Source organism: Vicugna pacos, chromosome 1, assembly GCF_048564905.1.
Source record: "Vicugna pacos chromosome 1, VicPac4, whole genome shotgun sequence".
Taxonomy (NCBI): domain Eukaryota; kingdom Metazoa; phylum Chordata; class Mammalia; order Artiodactyla; family Camelidae; genus Vicugna; species Vicugna pacos.
In genome coordinates, this window is record NC_132987.1 from 24,134,687 (window position 1) to 24,155,656 (window position 20,970).

The following is a 20,970-nucleotide window of genomic DNA, read 5'->3' on the forward strand; positions in this document are numbered from 1 at the left end:
TCCCACCAAGAATTCATAGCAAGCCTAATGTCTAGCTTGTAATAAGCCTGCAGAAAATGTTAGCTATTCTCCCTATTTTATTGGTTAATAAGCATCAGCTTAAAAACTGCCATTTCCTTTAGCTGGTTGTAAATGACCATAAATCACACACACATTAGTAAGATAAAGTAAGATAAAAAGAAAACAGAGGAAAAGCTTCACTCCCCTGATGCATCACAAAGCTCTGCAAGGTAACATACTGGAAGCCTGAGGAGGTTCAGAAAGACTCCATGCTCGGTTTACGGATGCACGGCTAGCACACAGCAGAGCCGGACTCAGGGTGACGTCTATCACAGCACATAGGACTTCTGTTCCCTTCCAGAAAGGCATTCAGAAAGGTGTCAAGTAAGGATGAAGAATGCTAAAGGAAACTGAACCAGAAAATAGAGGAAAGACTCTTTTCCCTTCATCTTACCCAGTCAAAACCCTTAACCCAGAACCCAGAACCAAACTGATGTGGGCTATTTGAGGACCTTAACTACCACATACAAGGTTATTTCCAGATGATACATTCCTAATTCCAAAGAACTGAGTAACAGAAGCTTGGATCACATTCCCTTTACTAAGTGGGCGATTATCTGGAGATTCTTTAAACACCTTATTTGTGGATGGAGATTTGGGTAGTATTTGTGTAATTCTAAAGTAGAGCCTACATGGTGCTTTGCTTAAAACAAATTTGTTTCCTCATTTTGAAAAGAGGAGAGGGATTATTGTTATTCACAAAAAGAAATTTTCCTCTTTTATGGACTTTGGGAATGTGCGGATAACTAGATGTAATAATCTGGACGACTCTGAAAACATTAGGATGGAAGGCATTAACTAAGGGAATTGGCAGTTTCCTGACTTCTGCATTTGCCTCATGTGTTAAGGTTTGTTTGTTTTTGTTTGCTTGTTTTTAAGTCCTGGGAATTGTCCATTTTTTCAGAGCCTTAGATCATTTTTGGAATGAACTTTTTCTGCAAATAGATAAAGTTTCTACTCTATCCACTGCTTTTACCAACTTAGAAGTCTATTAATATGCTTATTTAAATCTCTAGCACAGGAATGCATTTAAAGCATGCTTTGATTTGTAAATATTAGCTTCCTTATAGAAGGTAAGCATGCCTTTTGCCACTAGAACAAATTGATTTCGTCTATCTTGCGTCTCATCTTTAAACATATTATTTACCCAACTTTTAACTTTTCCAGTATAACGTAAAAACGTCTCACTGTAATAAGAAGATTAATAAACAGTAAAAAAGACTATGAAAAAAAATACTTTAGAAGTCCAGTCCTTTTGATTAGCAAGCAGCCCTAGTACCAGAAAAACTTCAAAGTGCTTTCTAAACATTGAATTTTCATCAGTGATGCTGCAAGCCTTAGCTCTCATCTTTCATGCTTACCATGCAATAACTTCAAAGGATAAAAAGAAAGAATGCTAATCTCTCAAAGCAACACTGTGCTGGGGCCAGTCATCACGTCTTTAACTATCATGCATTCACAACCAGATAATTGCTTCATTACATTATGCTTTAATAAATATAATAATTAACATTTTGTTACCAAAAGAAAAAAAATCTAATACTCAGACCATTCAGAAATGAAATCCAGAGCCCAAGGGATTTCTAGAAGAAAATGAAAAAGAATTAGACAGCGTCAAATATGGACATCTTCAAAGGGAAAGAGATCATTTAAACTTGCCTTTTACTTACTGAAATATGTTCTGCATATTTTATTGTTTTTGTCATCTTGCTTGTTATAATCCAGCCAGTGAATGTTCAAAGAACATAAAATCCTACAAATAAATAAGTGGGATATGAGTGAATTTACAAAGAGGCAACAATTAAGATCAAGAGTCTCACATGTAAGCTTCAATTGCATAAGGCAATTATGTTTCCCAGTGGTGCTCCAGGAACATGTGATTTATCAGTAGGAGAAAAATCATAAAGTTTGAGCTTCGTGACACATGTCTAATTTTCAGAGTACAAGTAACTCGGAAGCCTCATCTGAATCAGCATGGTATCATCAGTCAAAATATGGGGTGATCAAGACGTTTTAGAATTCAATTACGGAGTAGTCTGGGTCAGCATGGGAAGTTGTAATAGACACTGACCTTTGAGCAAGAGTTAGACATATCATTTCGGACTTTGTGGTCAGTAACCAGGCAGTCATCTGAGGAGGTACTGAAAACTCTACCAGAGGGAACTTGTGGGGGAGGGGTCAGAGCTGTGCATTGTTCAATGGTGAACTCAGACAAGAAGAGACCAAAAATTTTGTTATACTTGTGAATTTTGTGATTAAGTTCAGGGAATATCCTCATGCCAGTGGCTTTCTGAAGATCTCTCACCACACGGTAATAAAATGGAGACAGCATTTAAAAATGAAAACATGATTCTTGGTGAGAAATTGTCCTAAAAGCTATATTGGCAAAGAAAAGTGCAAATATTTTATAATAATATGGTAAACAGGGAGGGAAAAAAAGGATAGGAGCCATCTGATAGTCTCAGTGAGTGTGTTTCTCCCTCAGACACTGGGATTAAAAAGTTATCCTTTTGGATGATTGGGATGTTATCTACATCAGGGCTTCTTCAATTGATAGTCATAGGAAATTGTTGACAGTTTTGCCATCAGCATATTACATACAATAGGTCAGTAGGGCAGGTTAAAGATCATTTTTTAAAATATAAAATTAAGTAAGGGGCTTAACCAGAAAGGCCAAGTTAAGGTTTTGAGAAAAGGGCATGTTTGTGTGCGTGTGCATGCTTGCATTTGAGAGAGCCGACATGTTTGATGCTGAAATGCAGAATGGTCCAAAAATAGGAAAGGTGAGCAGGAAGTGGCAGGTGAAAAGCCCCACCAGACACATAAGGAGAATGGGGAATTGAAGAAGTATTAGGTGGCTGGCAAGATTGCCTGGACAGGTTGAATTTGTAGATGAAAATGGGAATGGAGGGTGACTGCTTAGAGAGGACAAAGACCTAGCACTCTACATAAATTAATTCTACCTCTACCAGTGAGAGGGAACCAGTAAGTTAAAATAACTTCTCTAAAGCTTCTGGAGAAAAAAGTACCAAAATATATTGTTAATTAAACTCTAAGTATTCATCAGTGGGATCACTAGGGGATTATTTTTAGTTAATATAGTTCCCAAGGATCTTTAGAAGAGAATAGTGAATACGGCCACTTTTTTTCCCCCACAGCAGCACTTATGAATCTAACCATAAGATTTAGGATCCTAAAACCCTGAAGAATAACAAAATATGAGAGGAGGAATGTAGGTTTATTTTAAAATTCCGTGAATTTTGGTGAGAGCACTGAAAACGGTAAGCAATGAGGGAGATATTAGAGGGAAAGTCAGAAACAGAGAAAAGCAGGCCAAGATTTGGCACAGGTATGACTTGACTTCTACAACCAATCTAGACAAAATGTTTTTAGTGAAACCGTAAGTTGGAGAGAAAGGACAAAGACATGATATCTGTCGACTGAAATAAATGCACAGCCTGGAAGTTGAGAGTTCTGTTTCATCTGGCGGGAGGACTTAAGCTGGGATGATTGTTCCGAGAAACTGCTCCAAAGAGGTAGGGGAGGAGCTAGGATACACAGGAATTTTACAACATAGACCAGGTAGTTGGAGCATTAAAAGATTACTTGTTATCTAAAGAAAACCAGACATCTCAAGTTAAAGAATTTAGGGCTTTTGTATGTATGGGAGGAAGCAAACATTTGGGCTCATTGAATTCATTCCTTTGACAAGCCCCTAGCTATCTAGGGCCAGTATCCTGGCCTTTCTTATTCTGAGTCCCCTCAGGGTGCACCATTGTGAGTGGCTGCAGAGGCTGGGCTGCAGGCTTGTCTTCACTGGAGGGTGTGGCGGCAGCCGCTGATGACTTGATGGCTGCAGCATTCTTCGTTTACTGATTATGGTTTGCAGTATTTTTTGTTCACATATCTTTTAATAACGGAAACTAATACGTATTAACTCATCCCTGTGGACTCAAGTATCTATGTATATATTGAAAAGACAAGAAAACTGCTCTTTTCTCATTCTGAATATCACCTAATGCGTTGGTAAGCAATGAAACAGTCCTAAACTTGACCCAGGATAAATAATGTGGCTTTGATGTTTACATATTTTTTCAGTGGAAGTGAAAATAAGCCAAAAGTCTAAAAGTTGAAAGAGAAGAGTAATTCAGGTTTTGAGAAATGGTGAGTTAGGATGTGGATGGGCATCAATCCTTGAGAAGGAGTGGGTGGGGAACCACTGGAGGAGGGCTGCCGAAAGAAATGCAGGCTCCTGAAGATTGGTAGTCCCAAACTAGCGTTCTGTGCATAAAACTCACTCTTAGGGTAAACGATGTGTAAAATGGGATTGGCTAATTAACAACTGAAAAGGAAGGAAATAAACCACTTATATTCCTTAAGACCATACTTACAAAGAGAAAACAGGCACCAATCATCGATGCTTTGACTGTGACATCTAGATCTGCAGGAACGTGAATTCCGAAGTTGTCAGCATTGGTGAAAACGTCATTTACAAAGCCCGACCAGTACTTTGAAATCTTTCCAATTGTAAGCTTTTCGTTAATAGTTTTCACCTTTAAAGAGAATATAAGACGTTATAAATTTGAAGGTGAAACTGAAGGTTTTACTTAATTTGTATGTTTACTTCATGAGAGATAGGAATTATTTTATTCATCATCTTTAAATGATAATTCGGTGTTTTTCAATCCTTTATATAAGCATAGTTGTGAAGATTTAACTTCCCAGTTTACTCTTTAGGAATTTTGCTTTTCTGACATTTTTTTGAATCCATCGTAATTCCTTTTTTTTTCTTTTTTATGCAGATTGAGAATTTAATAACAATAAATAATTAAGGCGAAGCTACCACAAGATGGCAGCAGGTGCATAGTCTCAATTATATGGTCTAACCATGTTGGTAATTCCTTTACCTGAAGTCCAGATTTTAAACCAGAATTCTTCATTTAAAAAAAAAGAAAGAAAGAAAGAAAAGAAAAAAAGAGTATTTTTGAGAAAGATTTTAGGAAGAATTTTTAAAAGAAATTAATTTCTAGATATAAATTTTTATTGCTGAGTTTATAATTATTAACACATTTAAATATCACCAGTCATTGTTTAATCTCATTTTTCTATTACACTCAGACATTTACTAGGTCATTCCTTTATAACTAACCCTAAGTTCTATTTTTCACTTAAAAATCCTCTGGGCTAATGTATCGCATGGGGAATTCAGACTAATCTGACATGAAAAGTCTAGTTCAGCTAGAAGGAGTCTACAATTAAACTTTATCAACTACTCTATTTGCTTGCCCTGTTTCTCATTCAAAAGGTTGAAAGTGATTCATTATAAACTTTCACTTTCTGTATGGGGGTAGAAAATAGAAAATAGAGAAATTATTTAGGACATCCCTATACCATGCATACTAAAACTCAAGTTCTCTTCAATCACAGGACATATTTGTATCCTTTATTCTTAGGAGAACCATGCCAAGTCTCTTTCAAGTGGGCTGGAGTTAGGACAGCTCATTTGCTAAATGCACATTGTATTCTAGGTGAGTAGTGTTCCCTGAAGTCCTGCAGACTGAAGGTCCTAGGTAGGATAGACATGAATGAATGGAGTGAATAAATAAAGAAGAAATATATACTTGAAATTAGACCATCTCCTCTGTCTAAGACATATTTCTAGGAAAAGGTTTTAAAGATAGTTCATATTCTTACACATTGAATTTGGAAGTAGTTTTTGTTTTTAAACATCCAATTTACACAAATATGTTTTATATGAGAATAGATTGTTTCACAAAGTGAAGTTAGCAAGTCTTATGAAAATGGATTTTAAATTGGTGATATTTTGATGTAGTGTGCTCCTGACATGAGATCAGAACTGGGATATGTTCCCAACAGGGATACAGGAAAGATGTAATTTAGATGATTCTAAACTATATGTATTTGCTTTATGCCATAAGAGCTGTAATGCCACATCAATCAAATTTTTGTGGTATGTTTTAAAAAAATTTTTGGACTTAGTATTGCTGGAATTATGAGTTATTATTGCCATGTACAATATGGACTTATTACATTATTTCACAAGTATATTATTTTCTAAATTTATTTCAGACATATATTATGATTTGAACTTTACAAAAATTGAATTATGTTGCAAAAAATCAGGACCTAAGTGAAAACTTCCTTTGTTTTGTCAATCATACCTCAAAATCCACATCGCCAAAACAGCCACATGTCGCACAAGGACCAACAATTTTCAAAATATCTTCTTTGTTTGCATTTTGGATTGTGAATTTAGGCAGAAAGGGGTCCCACTTCTGTGCAACATAACCAACTATAGTACCAGGAGGGGCTTGGATTTCTAACTGTAAGAAGAGATAATAATAAAGTAAGATTTTCTAAGGTTATTGTATTTTAATTTTACTATAGTGTCAAATTCTAAACAGGATACTATTATGAAATTATTTTTGTACTCTACAAAATAGACTAAATATCTGCTTCTACGTTCTGGTTTTTTCATGATTTTTAGAAACAAAGAAATTCACTGTATCGATACAAGTTCAGTATTGTGTGCTAGAAGTCCACGTCTTTGATCTTACTTTCCTAAGGAGAACTTATCCCAGAGCTGTCTTCTGACACTGGGGCACTAGCTTTGCCATTTTTGTTCCAAGTACAATAGTTGGTTGAGCATTGAAGCTATTTCCTATAAGGTACTTCATATCCACTCCCTCTCTGTTGTTGTCGAAACACTTATCTAATTTTAATCCTCACTTACCAATTATTAAGCATTCATGATTTTTTGTCTCTTCAGATTGTCAACTTCTAGCCTTTCTGTGTTCAATTAAAAACAAATGCTTCTTGCAGAGTTACAGTCATTACACACCAATTTGATTTCTGTTTCACTTCGTCCAAAGTGTTAAAAGAATAACAATTGCACTTTCAGGCCTGAGTTCAGTATTTTGTCCCATTACCCTTCATTCCCCTAATTTCTTTTTTCTTTATTTGAAGTACGGTTGATTTACAATGTTGTGTTAGCTTCTGGTGTACAGCATATTGGTTCTGATATACATATATACTTTTTCATTATAGGTTATTTTAGGATATTGAACATAGTTCCCTGTGCTATACAGTAGGAACTTGTTGTTTATCTATTTTATATATAGTAGTTTGTATCTGCTAATCCAAAACTCCTAATTTATCCCTCCCCACCTCTTTACCCTTTGGTAACCATAATTTTGTTTTCTACTTCTGTGAGTCTGTTTCTGTTTTGTAAATAAGTTCATTTGTATCATTTTTTAGATTCCCCAGTAAGTAATATCATATGATACATGTGTCTTTCTCCTTCTAACTTACTTCACTTAGTATGATAATTGCTAGGTCCATCCATGTTGCTGCAAATGGCATTATTTCACTCTTTTTCTGGCTGAGTAGTATTTCATTATATATATATATACCACTACTTCTTTATCCAATCATCTGTCAATGGACATCTAGATTGCTTCCATATCTTAGCTATTGTAAATAGTGCTGCTATGAACATTGGGGTGCATATATCTTTCTGAATTGGAGTTTTCTCTGGATATATGCCCAGGAGTGGGATTTCTGTATCATAAAGTAACTCTACTTTTAGTTTTTTAAGAAATCTCCGTATTGTTTTCCATAGTGACTGCACTAAACTACATTTCCACCAGCAGTATAGGGGGGTTCCCCTTTCTCCATACCTTCTCCAGCATTCATTGTTTGTGAACTTTTTAATGATGGCCATTCTGACCAGCGTGAGGTGTTATCTCATTATAGTTTTGATTTGCACTTCTCAGATAATTCAGGATGTTAAGCATCCCCAATTCCTTTATTGTCCATCATATTGTATGTCAAAATATTTGTGTAGCCAAATCAAATACTTTACAAAATAACCTAGAGGTGAGTGAAAATAATAAAAAATGTTTGCTTTTAAATCAAACCAGTTCTCCATCATCTGATCTCCTTTAGTCTTTTCTTATTTATTAAAGTTCATAGTCTTATGTGCATGTCCGTAGTATCCTTGGATAGACAAAGGTGGTTTTACCCAGACTGCTTAGAATTATATGGATTTGTTCTGGGATCACTTTTAAGGTAATTGGTTTGATTTTGACCAAATTAAAAAATGCTAGTCAGTGTTAGGATAGCTCTTATATTTAATTTATATGACACTGGGCTACCTTGAAATAAAACATCAATTATCAGAAATTTTCAAATGGGCATATATTCTGGACTATACTGATTATAGTCTCTTGAGGCATATTAGATCTTGGGTATCCTCAGGAGGAGGAAGAAAATTCTTGGGCTCCATGTGTGAGTACCTTAGCCATCCTGTCACTTAGCCAGGGAATTGCCTATAAATAGTTGAAAAACTAGCTTCAGTATATACTGTTAGCAACCTTCCCTAATTAACCTCCTTCCATATTAATATTTATTTCCCATTGTGCTAAGTAGAATATTTATACGTAAGTCCTCAACAGAGAAACTTGGGCTTGAATAAGGACGCCTGGATCAAGTCATACGTATGATAATTTCTAGATGTGTGATCATAGGTAAGTCACCACCACTCTCTAAGCCCGTTTCCTCAGCTGAAAAATGTGAATAGTAAAACTTGTTTTAACTCATAGAGGTGCCATGATATCAGTGACATCAAAGTAAACACCCCATATCAACTTAACTGCATTTTGTCAATGAAAGTTATCATATTAAACAGTGATGAAAATCCATTATATATTAAAATAAAATAATCAAATGATTCTCTCCAGAACAATAACACAGTCTTTGCTAAACCTTGAAGTTTATCGTAAATGGTGAAGGGAATGTGAGATTCTGTTATCAAAAATGATATCCAATCCAGAGAATATCTTAGAAGAGTTTAGTATCACTCAGCACTTCCTGAACTTTGCCCCAGTAAGAGAAGACAAAGGGTAGGTTTGCTTAATGGTAGAACTCAGAGATACAATTATATGGCTAGAATAGAAATTCAGGAGGATGTGTCTTGTTTACACAGGGCATGAGCTGTCTTCACCAATTAACATCATGGAAGCCACTCTAGTCTTTGGTTGGAAAGGAAAAAATTTTAGTGAATCACCAACTCCTTAAACTGTTCTGATCCTAAAGGAGCAATGTATTAATTCAACCAGTTGAAAGGTTAATTGCTCCATATCTCCAGATGAATGCCATTTATTAAAGAATTGCTAAACTTTCCAAACGTGTAGAAATAAAAGCACGCCCAGAGCCGATGACTAACCTCTTGTAGGTAGCAAGGGCACCAGCAGCTGTCACACCTCAAGGGCCTGCTGACTGTGATGACCTCCCGGCCTGAGTTGTCGGTGATCTTCAGTGTGCAAGAGCGCAGCGTGGAGCAGAAAGTACGGTTGAAGCAGATGCTTTCCTCCACCGCAAAGTAAATTCTTTGTCCCAAGCTGTTTTTAATCTCGTATTTGTTGCAGGTCTCAGTGCCAAGTATCACTAATGAAGGAAAACAAGAAAAAAAAAATTAAAAATCACCAATTATCAAAATAATACTTCTGCTTAGTATCAAATCTTTATATGAGTAAAATGGGCAGTGTTATTAAAAGAAAACAGAGTGACTTATCAGTTACTAAGTATTTGGTATCTTCTTCACATCAATCTACTTCCATGCTCAAAATTTTGAGAATTTAGCCATAGAAATCAAGGTAAACTCTGAGAACAAAGCTATGCAATTAATAAATTTTGATTCCAGATGTATGACCTACTTGGAAACATGTGGTGACACTTTTTAATTAGGGAAGCAATGCTATAAATTGGAATCTAACACTCAAATAATAGTTCTATCATGTATATCACTTATATATTTAATTAACATTATAGCTTTAGTATATTATTGATTATATTAAATCTATCAATATAGCCATATCTATGGAATTTACTGGGACAACTCATAGAGTAATGATTTTGTCTAAAATCTCTATTTGGTACTATATTTACAGATGCATGCTATCTATTTATTACAATTTTGATATATCTTAGGAATAACATAGAATATTAAGGATAAAAAACTTAAATAATTTGAATTCAGTTAGTCATCACTGTAAATGTGTGTATTGTTAAATGATTTGCCTATTTAATGAGTCACTGACAATATGATAAAACAGTAAATTGTTTTGATGAGTTTTTGCTAGTCTCAACCTTGACTTCTATGTCTGAAATTATTAAGAAAATTTAAATTATTAGCAGCCATGGAAATGATCAAATATCTTTTATTACCTTAAAACTAAAAAATAATGTTAGATTCCTAGTGACAATATTATCAAAGACTTAGAAAGGTTAATGCTTTTAGATTTATCTATATCAGACTAATATATATTTCAATATTTATTTTAAAAAAGAGACCTCTTTTTGATCCAATTCTAGCCTAAACATTTAACTTTATTGTTTATAAAATATTTAGATGTAGAGAAACTTCTGCAACTTAAAATGTTTCTGACAGTTTTAATAATTACAAAATATAATATACTTACTTCCAAGAAGTTCCACCTGCTGGTGTATAATTATCAGGTCTAACTGTTAAAGGATGACATAAAGGAAATAAAAGGTGTTACATCACAGTTCTTTGAAAACCTTTGCAGCTATTAACCTGTTTACTAGACTACATGAAGTTAGGTGATTTTCATGTTCTCTATTAAAGAATGATTGAAAACTGCTCACATTTTATAATGAAAAAGAAGATAATATGATTTTCATTCAAGTAAAAATTTTTAAAAAGTACAAGAACCCTGAAAATTTCAAGATAGAATTGCCCAGAATAAGAACAGAAACTGTGGTTAGCTCTGTGTTTTTTCTGTTGTGATGGGATAAAAGAGCAGCTCTTGGAAACAATACCTTTGCAGATATTTTAAAACAATCTCTGAATAAGAATGCCTGTAAGGTTTTAGATCTCTCTCTCTCTTTTTAAGAAATGAAACAATAACAACAAAAGACAACAATGATCTGATGCCTGGCTTCTCTCAGCCCTGCCTAGCTCCACTTTCACTATGTCACGCAGTAACTCACTGCTAACGGTGATGAACTGTCTTTGTTAAATCTGAAAAAGGCTAGACTTTAAATTTTTCTCCTTCACACCTTCCTTTGGACTGCAAAAAACAAAACAAAACAAAACAAAAAACAACAACAAAACCCCCCAGAAACCCTGCTCATGCCAACAAAATACCAGTTTAAGCAGAATAAGAGTTAAGCCACTAAATGCATGACGTATTAAAATTTACCTGTGTAATCAGAAATAAAATCAATTTACAGAGATAAAGTATCCACAGACAGTTGAGAAATGACTATATTAAAAAAGTATAGAATACAAATTGTCTTTTAAAGGGACTATTTAAAATATGTTCTTAGAATGAATTTTGTTTGTGTAGATTTCAGTTTTGATATTTAGTTCTTAAAGATTCACTAAGATGAAATCATGAACACTGAACACAGTGCTGATTATTGTCTTTTTTAATGCTTCATTTTCTGTTTTGCCTTAAAATTGTCTTCACTTTATTTTCCCTTCACAAATAATAAACTCACTGGTAACTGGTAAAGGGAAGTAGTCATTACCAATATTTGGTATTGGTTAAGCATTACAAACCCTGAAAATATAAAGTTACCTTATTTCCCTCATTTATATTATTTCTTCATGGTATCATTTCTTCTATATAAGTCATTATTGATAAAACTGTGCGTGTGGCCTCCTTTTTAAGATTCACAAAAAAAATTTTTTTCAAAAGTAATTTATGATTTAAGATATTCTAAAACATATTTTAACAACCATGACAAAGGCTTTTTAAAAAAATTTAGAATTGGTCTTTTGTAGTGTAGTGTTGTTAGCTCTGTTCTCCTCTTTTGAGGAAAACGGAGAGTCAAGAGAAAAGAGGATTAGTAAGCTTCAATAAGGACTTCCACGACTTTTAGCCGTGGATCCATGTGGGAGTAACTTAGGGATGGAGAAGAAATACGGGGGTGAAACTCACGTTTCAGTTGAGGAACTTTGAATATTTGTATCATGGATCAAGCTTCCATCTTGAAATTTAGAGACTATTAGTTGAAAAGAGAAATTGTACCTTTCTAATATTTAACAATAGAGGCTGTTTACTGAGGTAGTCACTGTGCTAGGTATTTTGACGGTGTCTGATTTAATTCTCACACACACTCAGAGAGTTAGGTATCATTACATTTAGTGTGTGAGGAGACAATCCCAGAGAGATAAAGAAGTTTGTTTAAGATCACAGAGCTTGTAAATGGTTAGGCTGGGATTTGACCTAGGCAGGGATGCCACCGACTTTGACATGCTTTCTGCTCTGCTGTACCAGCATCACTAAAGTAACCTTAGGATCTGGGAGAAACAATTCTTAAGTGATGCTATGGGACTTTGAGTACCTTTCCTCCCTATTTACTCTCATACTCACCCATCCTCTGTAATAACATTTGATTTGCTGTCTCTGTGTGGGAAAACCTCCTGGATTTGAGGGTCTTCTTTTTGGTTATTTTTGTAATTTCCTTTGAGTCCCCCGGGTCACTTCTAAACCATGGTCCAAAAGAGCCCTTTTCATCTTTTGCTATTAATTGATAAACTAGGAATTGTTGGAAACTTTAAATAGACTGCATCATGTATTTGAGCGTTAGGGCAAGTGAAGCCCTCCTGAAGTACGAAAGCTGTAGAATGGACACCTAATGACAGCCTTGAATATGTAGCTAAGAATCAATTCTTATATATAATTTATCAGGTTTACAAGTGTCAGTGATTCCACTTAATATAAGTACTTAAAAATAAATGAGGTCTTTACATGTGTCTTTGTAGATTTTAACTCAAAACTCTCCCCTATAGGTGACTAAGTTATAATCGTTATCCTTTGATGCTTATAAGATAAAATGTTATTGACTGTTACGAACATGTTAATCCAATCTGGAAAGAGAATGTATTGGTTTTATTCTTAGGCTTAACCTACATGAACAACATATATGTATACACATATACATATGTGTATGTGTATATATGTATACACAAACACCTCCCTCCCCTCACCTAGGGGTTTATTTTCAAATTGTTAATGGAAACACAATTTTCAATAGTCATTGGATAGTCTTGATTAAAAGAGAATAATTCAAAAAAATTTTACACTGATTTTTTTAATTTAGAAGGATACTTATTGAATAATTTTGTGTTTGTATATTGAAGCATATACTATTTTCAAATGCTCGTAATTTTATTTAATCTTGTGGGGTTTTAGACAAAAGTTAGCACACCGAATTCTTTATATATGTTTCTTACAAACAAGTAGAATTAAACTTCAAAAGGCTCATTCACCCTGTTCTGTATGCACCACTTTAAAGCAAGTAAGTGTTCTGTTAGTATAAAGATTGTAAATTGTCTCCCTTTGAAGTAAAATAGTCACCAATTTTGTGGCATATTTTTGTTTCCTGAAAAAAAAAAGATTACCAAAGGTATATTTTTGGAAAATTGACTTCATTTTAGAACAGAAGCCAATAGGTTCATATCTCTATCTACCGAATGTGAAAAACACGTATTCGTGTCAAGCATCTGGCTCCGGGTGTGTCATCATTCATGGATGGAAGAAGAATATGTGATGACCATATGTGGTTATCAAACCTCAGCCCTCTGGCACTGGTATATCACTTTTATACTTGGCAAAACCTTGTCTGACAACATTCCCAAACAGCTTGCAGCAGTTAATCAACTCTAGTCAGCTATTACAGCTGATCCTTTCTGCAGATGGAAGATGGTAGGTTAGCTTTTCCAGCTCTTTTACATATCTCCCTGAGCTCTCCAGTCTCTAAAGTACATTTGTCTGCCAGTGGGTTTCTGGAGACGGCATCTGCAATTATAAACATTTTCCCAGGAACATATGCTGCATGCAGCTTAAACCCTATCAGGCATAACCAAAATCTCTTGTACCTTCAGGGAATTAACACAGAGATTTGATTTTGATAAAGGAGATAGACTTTATAGTTTGAAAGAATGCCAAACAAGCTGAAAATTGCAGCAGATGTGCTGACATCTCAATATTAGTGTAAGTGTGTTTCTAATCTTTTGTAGGATAAATACAAAAGCAACAAGAATATACGTAACTATCGGTTGCTTTTTATGTGCCCTAGAATTCAGATGATGGTATTTCTTGATTATTTATTATAAGGCTTGAATCATCGCTTACCCTCTAAGGAACAGAACAGTGACTGGATCTAATAATAATAACTATCTTTTGAGCAAATTGGCCTGGAGATGCAACAGTATAAGGAGACAATAATGCTAACTTGATAACTGGCTTTCTCTTGGATTTCCAACCACATTTTGAGATTCAGCTGACGATGATAAACTCTGCTCATTGCAGAAGTCTCTCCTGAGTACTTTGATCCTTAACAACCTTGCTCTGCTCTGTACACCTGCACAAATTAAAACTGTGTGCTCATCTGGCTCTCATACCCAGCCTCGCACTTTTTGTCAACATTTTTTGTCTTTGCCTGTGAGGTTGCAGAATGTTTGGGTGAGAAGGACTAGGTTTTATGCCATTTATATACCTTGATTATAGCAGGTGCACAAATATTCTTTAATAGCTGTAGGTGACTAGACATATTAGACAATTCCTCCAGGATAAATTTGCTGACACCTTGAGCAATGAGCAGAAGAGGGATGCACGTGCTAAACAGCTCAATCAAAAAGGTTTAGTCTCCTCACTCTGTCAAATAAATAAGGAAAATAGAAATGGTCATATAGGAACACATAAGCTTCTTCTCAATCAATGGAAATAAATAAAATACACATTTTAGAATTTCATGATTTATAATGCTTTTCTGACTTTGGTAACTTATTTGTTGAAGTTCTTCAATCTTGATCGAAAGGCAAGAAACCACGCTTGTATTCATTTTAAGGGGAAACAGTTCATAGAAACAGAGAAAATCACCTGGCTTAAATCTTCCAGACCAGGAGGGAGACTGCCTGGTGGAGGGAGACCCGGCTGCCACACTAAGTTCCCTGAATTGGACGGGATGTGAACGCCATGGTCTGGGTCTGGAGCTCCGGGAAGAAAACTGGGCAGACCTCTTCTCTGGTTCTGTGCATCTGCAAGAGAATGAAAATCCCAGCCCATATTTAAAGTTAGGCCATTTTATTTAGTTTGCCTTATAATCTTTGTTACTTCTTCATTCCGAGGGTAGGATGTCTGCTGCTGCCTTTCCCTTTAGTGCCCTTTCCTTCAGAGCAAGAGGAATCTGGAAGACTACCAGAAGTAGTTGTGAGAAAAAGTTGGGTAACTTGGGCAAAATACATGATTTTAAAAAGATACATTTTTTTGAAGGCAAGTTAAACTTCTATTCAAAGAGCTGGAAGATTATAAACCACAAAAGGAAAAGTGATGATAAAAGAAACTAGACATTCTCCACTCATAAAAGGAGAGCCTTAGAAATCGGTTCTGAATCATAAGTATGACTTTCAAGCTTTTCCTCCCTTCCTCAAGTATTATGAAGGTGCCTTATATTTCCAAGGAGATTTTCTCTCTTTTTATCAATCATGCTGCTAAGGCTAGGTTTAATTCAGTGGTTCTTAACTTTAGCCTGCACCAGAACCACCTAGACGGCTTGTTAAAACACACAGGCTGGGCCCACTCCTGACGGGCTGGCTCAGTGGCTGAGGTGGGGGTGGGGCTAGAGAATTTGCATTTCTAATAAGTTCCCAGGTAAACTAATGCTGCTGGTCTGACGATATATCCTTTGAGAACTAATGGTTTAATTCTATATATACTATAAGATTCTTATAACTAATTTATTAGTTTTTTAAGAGCAGTGTAATATCTAATTTAACTTTGATTTCTCAGTATTTGGTATAGAAGCACCCTCAAAATTTTGACAGTATGAACTCCTCTGTAGCTCATTCAACGTTACAACTTTATTATTATGCATAAGCTCTGATGTGTGGTGCATGCGAAAGTCTTCTTTGTTAAAAATATATAAAAAAATGTTAAAAATTACGGCTTTTCTACTATTATTTTTCCTTTTTCTTTTTTCACATGACTGCTATTTGGCTATCTCCCTCATTAGATACCGATATGTATATTTTTAAAAGACTATCACTGTTTTCACTTCTCATCTTTATTAAGCCAAATTATAAGAGTTCGTATATGTGCATTCATTTGGTTTACACTTTGCTGTTTTAGATTGAGTGTAGGTGTGGAGCAAGGTTCCTGATAGGTGTTTTCAAATAGTAGAGGGACTGTAATGAAGACAGGTAACCTGACTATTTTAAAGACATAAAAATGGGAGGGACAAGGAAACTGGTTCTGGATTAACATAAGGAAGAAATTTATAACAACTGCACAAAAATTTGGATAGGGACTCACTGTATGTATATTAAAACTGGAGTGACATCTATATAATTTACAATAGATCAGAATGGTCTCTCTTCAGCACTGTCACCAAGTCCACACAATGTGTGTGTGTGTTGGGGGCGGGTAGGGGTGGGTGGTGGGGGTGGGTGGTATTCTTATGAATCTTTTAAACCTCTAAAATTAAATTTGAAGAAAGGACTGAATTTCTTTTGGAAATTATAAGTTTCCCTTCATTAAGAGAATTCACGGATAGCCTGGATGAGCACCTGAAGAGGACTTAAAAAAAAAAAAACTGGTGAAGAAGCATAGGCATCCAAGGGGTGGGCCTTTAGACACTGACATAGACTACTTCTAGCAATGATAGGCTCAGTAGGGTCGTGTGTACGTGTGGTGTTAATGAGGGACACTAACTGCCAGATGATCTGTTTGCTTATTTAACCAGAAGGATGTAGGGATAGACGGAGATGGATCCCCAAGATGACACTGGTCTGAGATGTTTAGAATTTGGACATGCTTTAGGGGTAGGACCACATGGAAACAAACTTGTCATTTGGCCCCACTAACACAGAGCTCCATACCGATGATAATACAACAGTTTGCTTCCCCAAAGGCCCCTATCCTGAGCTTCTCTCAGATCTAGGCAGACATAAAGGGTATAGGCTTTAGAACTCCTCTTGCTCTTGAGAATGAGACCCCAAGTGGTAAACTGAGAGGAAGACTATATATCACCATGTCAGATTTAGGAGAGGAGCTAATGCCCACTATGGCAATAACTGGAAAATAATACGAGACAACAGACGTCCTTTCTTTGGCATTAGTGCCAAAACCACTGCTGTCGTTGACTTTCAGAGAAACAAAGGCAAATTGTGATCTAGGGAAAATTAGTTCATAATGATGAAATGGTAGGCGTTCATCTTGGGAGTGGAGGTGCATGGCTATTGATCAAAAAGGGAACAATGTGAGGTACCAGAAATGTTCTGTATCTTGATCTTGATGGTGGTTACCTGAGTGCATCCTGATTTTAAGAAACATAGAACTTAAGTTTGGTGCCTTTTATGCACTTAACTGTCCACATGTGATCCTCTGATTAAAAAATAACGGGTAGGGATTAATTTCTGATAATAGCTGATAGAAGATCATTAGATTCTCTCTCATTGTCAATTGTATTGTTAATAAGATTAGCAAACTACTCCAGTTTAATCTTGTAAACTATTTTGCTGTGACAAAATGCATCCGGTAGGTTATTGAGTGTCTGGAGGGTGGCTCTATATTCCTGACCCAGGCTTTTAGGTTGTTAGATTTCGCAGCAGGTCCAGAAGCATTAATGCACCAGGGCCCAGAGCAGAAAATGTCCAGTGTCTAGTGGGGAGCAGAGGCTCAGTCAGAGACTGCTGAGATCATTTCTCTTCTGGGGTTTCAGCTCACATCAGAGCAGCACTGCCTTTGAAGATCCAAACTGAAGCTCCTGTTCAGTTTAGATCATCCTGGAAACTCTTGTTTTTCTCAAACTTAAAGTTTGAGACCAACCCATTCTTCAATTTATGTTTATTTATACTAAACCAGGGGACTTCCAGACCACACAAATACTTCAGTTCTAATGGCCTCCAGTCTCCAGGCTGATGTAGTGATGCTTACTGAACTGCCTACGAAATGTAAAATGTTCAGTTAGCCTGCATTCCCTGGGAAAACGCTAAATGCCAGTGCAGACTCATGGGTCAGAGAGCATCATGATGTTATAAATAATGTCTTTAAATATATTTGAATAAAACTCCACAAAAATATTTTCGGGAAATAATGATAATATCCTGACTTGCCCCTCAAACCGGATTTCTAATTCCAAAGAAAACTTCATTTTTTTACTTTTTTTTTTTTTTTAGAAAAGGGTCTCTAACAAATGTTTTACCCACTTCATCTTTTAAGTATTTTGAGTGGATTGCAGAAAGAGTGTTAGTTTTCCACCTGAAGTTTTACCTCTAAGTTTTGTCTTGAGTCCTTGTGGTTACTGAGCATCGTGGCTTTTTTGGAAGATTAATCGTATTTTGATCATAATATTGCTTTCTAGTCACAAGTTTCTTCAAAGACTCAGACCACCAGATGAAGAAGGAACTCCTTTGAATTTCTATCTGGCTTTGAATTTCTATCTACTCTTTTAAAAATGTATAACTAGCTTATAAATATTTCACGTACTCTGCAACTCTTTACCTTACAGGCCACAGTTGTTGCTGTGACTCTTAGAAAGTGATGAAGTGTTTTGGACTGAGTCTTAGTGTCAGTCTTAAATGAAAGAAAGGACTTGTCAAGATTTTGTTTGTCTGTCTTCAGACAGAGAAATGAAGCACGTATATATTAAAATTCATGATTTTCATGTTTCATGTCTATATTTTATAATTTGTTTGCACTTTCCCAATGATACTCAGGGACTGGGGTACATTAAATGTTGACAAAAAATGAAAAGATTGCTTCCTTTGTTCCAAATTGAATAGCATCCAAAAAACAGATTTTGATAAAGGAAACAAGTAAGTATACACATTTCTTTGAATGCATCATTAAGTTAATTCAGGATGTTTTAAATCAGTGGACTCTATTATCCTATTTGCAATTAGGTTAAAAGGTTTCCACCAATTATACTAATCATAATCCTCCACATTAAAACTTTTCATTATAGCCTAGAGTTTAATGGTTTCTTCTGATAATGGAATGAAAACACATTATAATTTCATTTTTATATAATTTCACAAGTGTTTTTAGTGAGATTGCAACCCATTATCTTAAAACAAGCACATCCCTAGTCTTTTGAGAAGTTCTTTAAAGTAACACTGATGATATTTACATAGTTTTAGGCATTTGAGGAAAACCTATACCATTTCCTCCTCCCAAAGTCTTTAATTAATCTGCTCGCTTAGATTAGTTTCTGTTTGCTTTTTATATATAATTTACCATCAAAGAAATTTTGAAAGATTTTTTGCTTCATAGTTCAGATGTGTTTACTTCTAGTCCATTACATTTACTAGAATTTCTCCATAACACATGTTGAATTCTCTATGATAAATGGCTGTATCACATATTTTAAACAACAAATGGGAAATTTAAAAATACTGAGCTATACTTTAACACATTTTAACTTACGCGTGAAAAGTTTTCTTCAAATGCCTTTAAACTTGAAATATCAACTTGTCTTTGTGTTTGAGATTGAATATTTCTACTCTCAATTTTGCTATGCTGCTTTTCTTATTAAGTCACTAGGTGTATATTTATGGTAACGAAAACATTGTTTCGTTTCTTCACTGTTTCACGTCTTCACTTTTACATTCTATCAGCTAGAGTGTTTTTCTTTAAAATTTAACACAACATGCTCCTTGGAGTTAAAACTCAAAAATTCTAGTGTTCAAAAGCACTAAGTGACAGGTTCTAAAGTATCAGTCTCACTGATTAGAACATCCTTACAACTGTGTATTTTTAGCCATAATAAAAGCAAAATTTGTTTAGCTGCCTATATCCACTCTTACCTTTAGAGGCCATGAAGATGTCTGAGTCCCTTCTTCAAAGGCAGTCGGGTTAAAAGAAGAAGGTTTTCTTCCTGCAGCAAGGGGAGAAAATACAGCATGCAGGAAACTTCAGAAGGTGTCTGTCTACTTCTGTCCGCTTACAAATACCAAAGGAAGGGAGTGCTTTGCTGTTTCCAGAGGGCTGTATTTCATCATTTTGAACAACAGGGGGAGACGAAGCTATCATCAAAAGTAAACATTACTCAGAAACCCTAATGCCACTTGGTGGCTGAAAGAATTTCAAAATAATAACAACCAGGAAGAAAAATATACAACACTCATTTTTATGGCTCTTACTTCCACTTAAGTTTAAAAAATTATCACTTGGAATATATATTTTTTCATTCATGACTGTATCAGAAATACTCCATTATTTTTTTCTAATTTCTCGATCCCTCTTGTACCAGAGTCTGTGACAAAACATTCTATCACATGTAAGTTTCTGATAGTTCTAAATAAGTTTTTCTATATTTTGAAAATGTTTGAACATCCATATTCTTATTTTTTCTCAAGATTTCTCCCTACTCTCTCTCCCCATAACAAACAAGAAGAGGATGTATTCCCCACTATTTACAAACAAATACATCTTTATTTTCATTTTTAGTTGAATTTAATGAGTCAGAAGCATTTGAAAATACAAACCTCCAATAACCTCCCAAATTTAAACAAAATATACAGGTAACAATTAACTGTATTGTGTACTGAGGAGGAAAAAAAACAAAACAAAACCACTGTAACCTTGACTAGGCAGCTCATATTTCTAAATGCAGCTAACCAAGTGACCGTGGAGATTTTGCTCACAAAGTCAGTTGCCCTGGGTGGCATGATTTGCAAAAGTTGAACCTGAAGGATATACTGGATTATCAGCAACACTGTCTACTTTCAAAAATAGTTAAGTGGCCTGAAGAGGCATGGATAATGATGAAAAATTATAAAGCCAACTCACAGGTTGTAGAGAGCCAAAAATTTGGGTTCTTCTGATTTGGCAAAGAGATGTTTCTTTTTGTTGT

At 35.2% G+C, this 20,970-nt stretch overlaps 1 protein-coding gene across 2 annotated transcripts; it reads right to left on the minus strand.

Moving 5' to 3' along the window:
• Positions 1–1,530: 1,530 nt before the first annotated feature.
• PLSCR5 (phospholipid scramblase family member 5) lies at positions 1,531–20,066 on the minus strand. 2 transcript variants are annotated; one of them, XM_006202782.4, is made up of 8 exons: positions 19,922–20,066; positions 14,997–15,154; positions 10,563–10,605; positions 9,308–9,528; positions 6,243–6,404; positions 4,452–4,613; positions 1,731–1,813; positions 1,531–1,643 (listed from the first exon to the last, which is right to left on the minus strand). In XM_006202782.4, the coding sequence occupies exons 1-7, from the start codon at positions 19,932–19,934 to the stop codon at positions 1,775–1,777; spliced, it is 798 nt and encodes a 265-aa protein (XP_006202844.2). In that variant the 5' UTR covers positions 19,935–20,066; the 3' UTR covers positions 1,531–1,643; positions 1,731–1,774. The 2 variants fall into 2 exon arrangements, with proteins under 2 accessions (XP_006202844.2, XP_072813140.1); XM_072957039.1 differs by lacking the exon at positions 1,531–1,643 and adding an exon at positions 10,649–10,662 and having other exon boundaries at positions 1,775–1,813; positions 15,029–15,154; positions 19,922–20,058.
• Between the last annotated feature and the right edge of the window lie 904 nt (positions 20,067–20,970).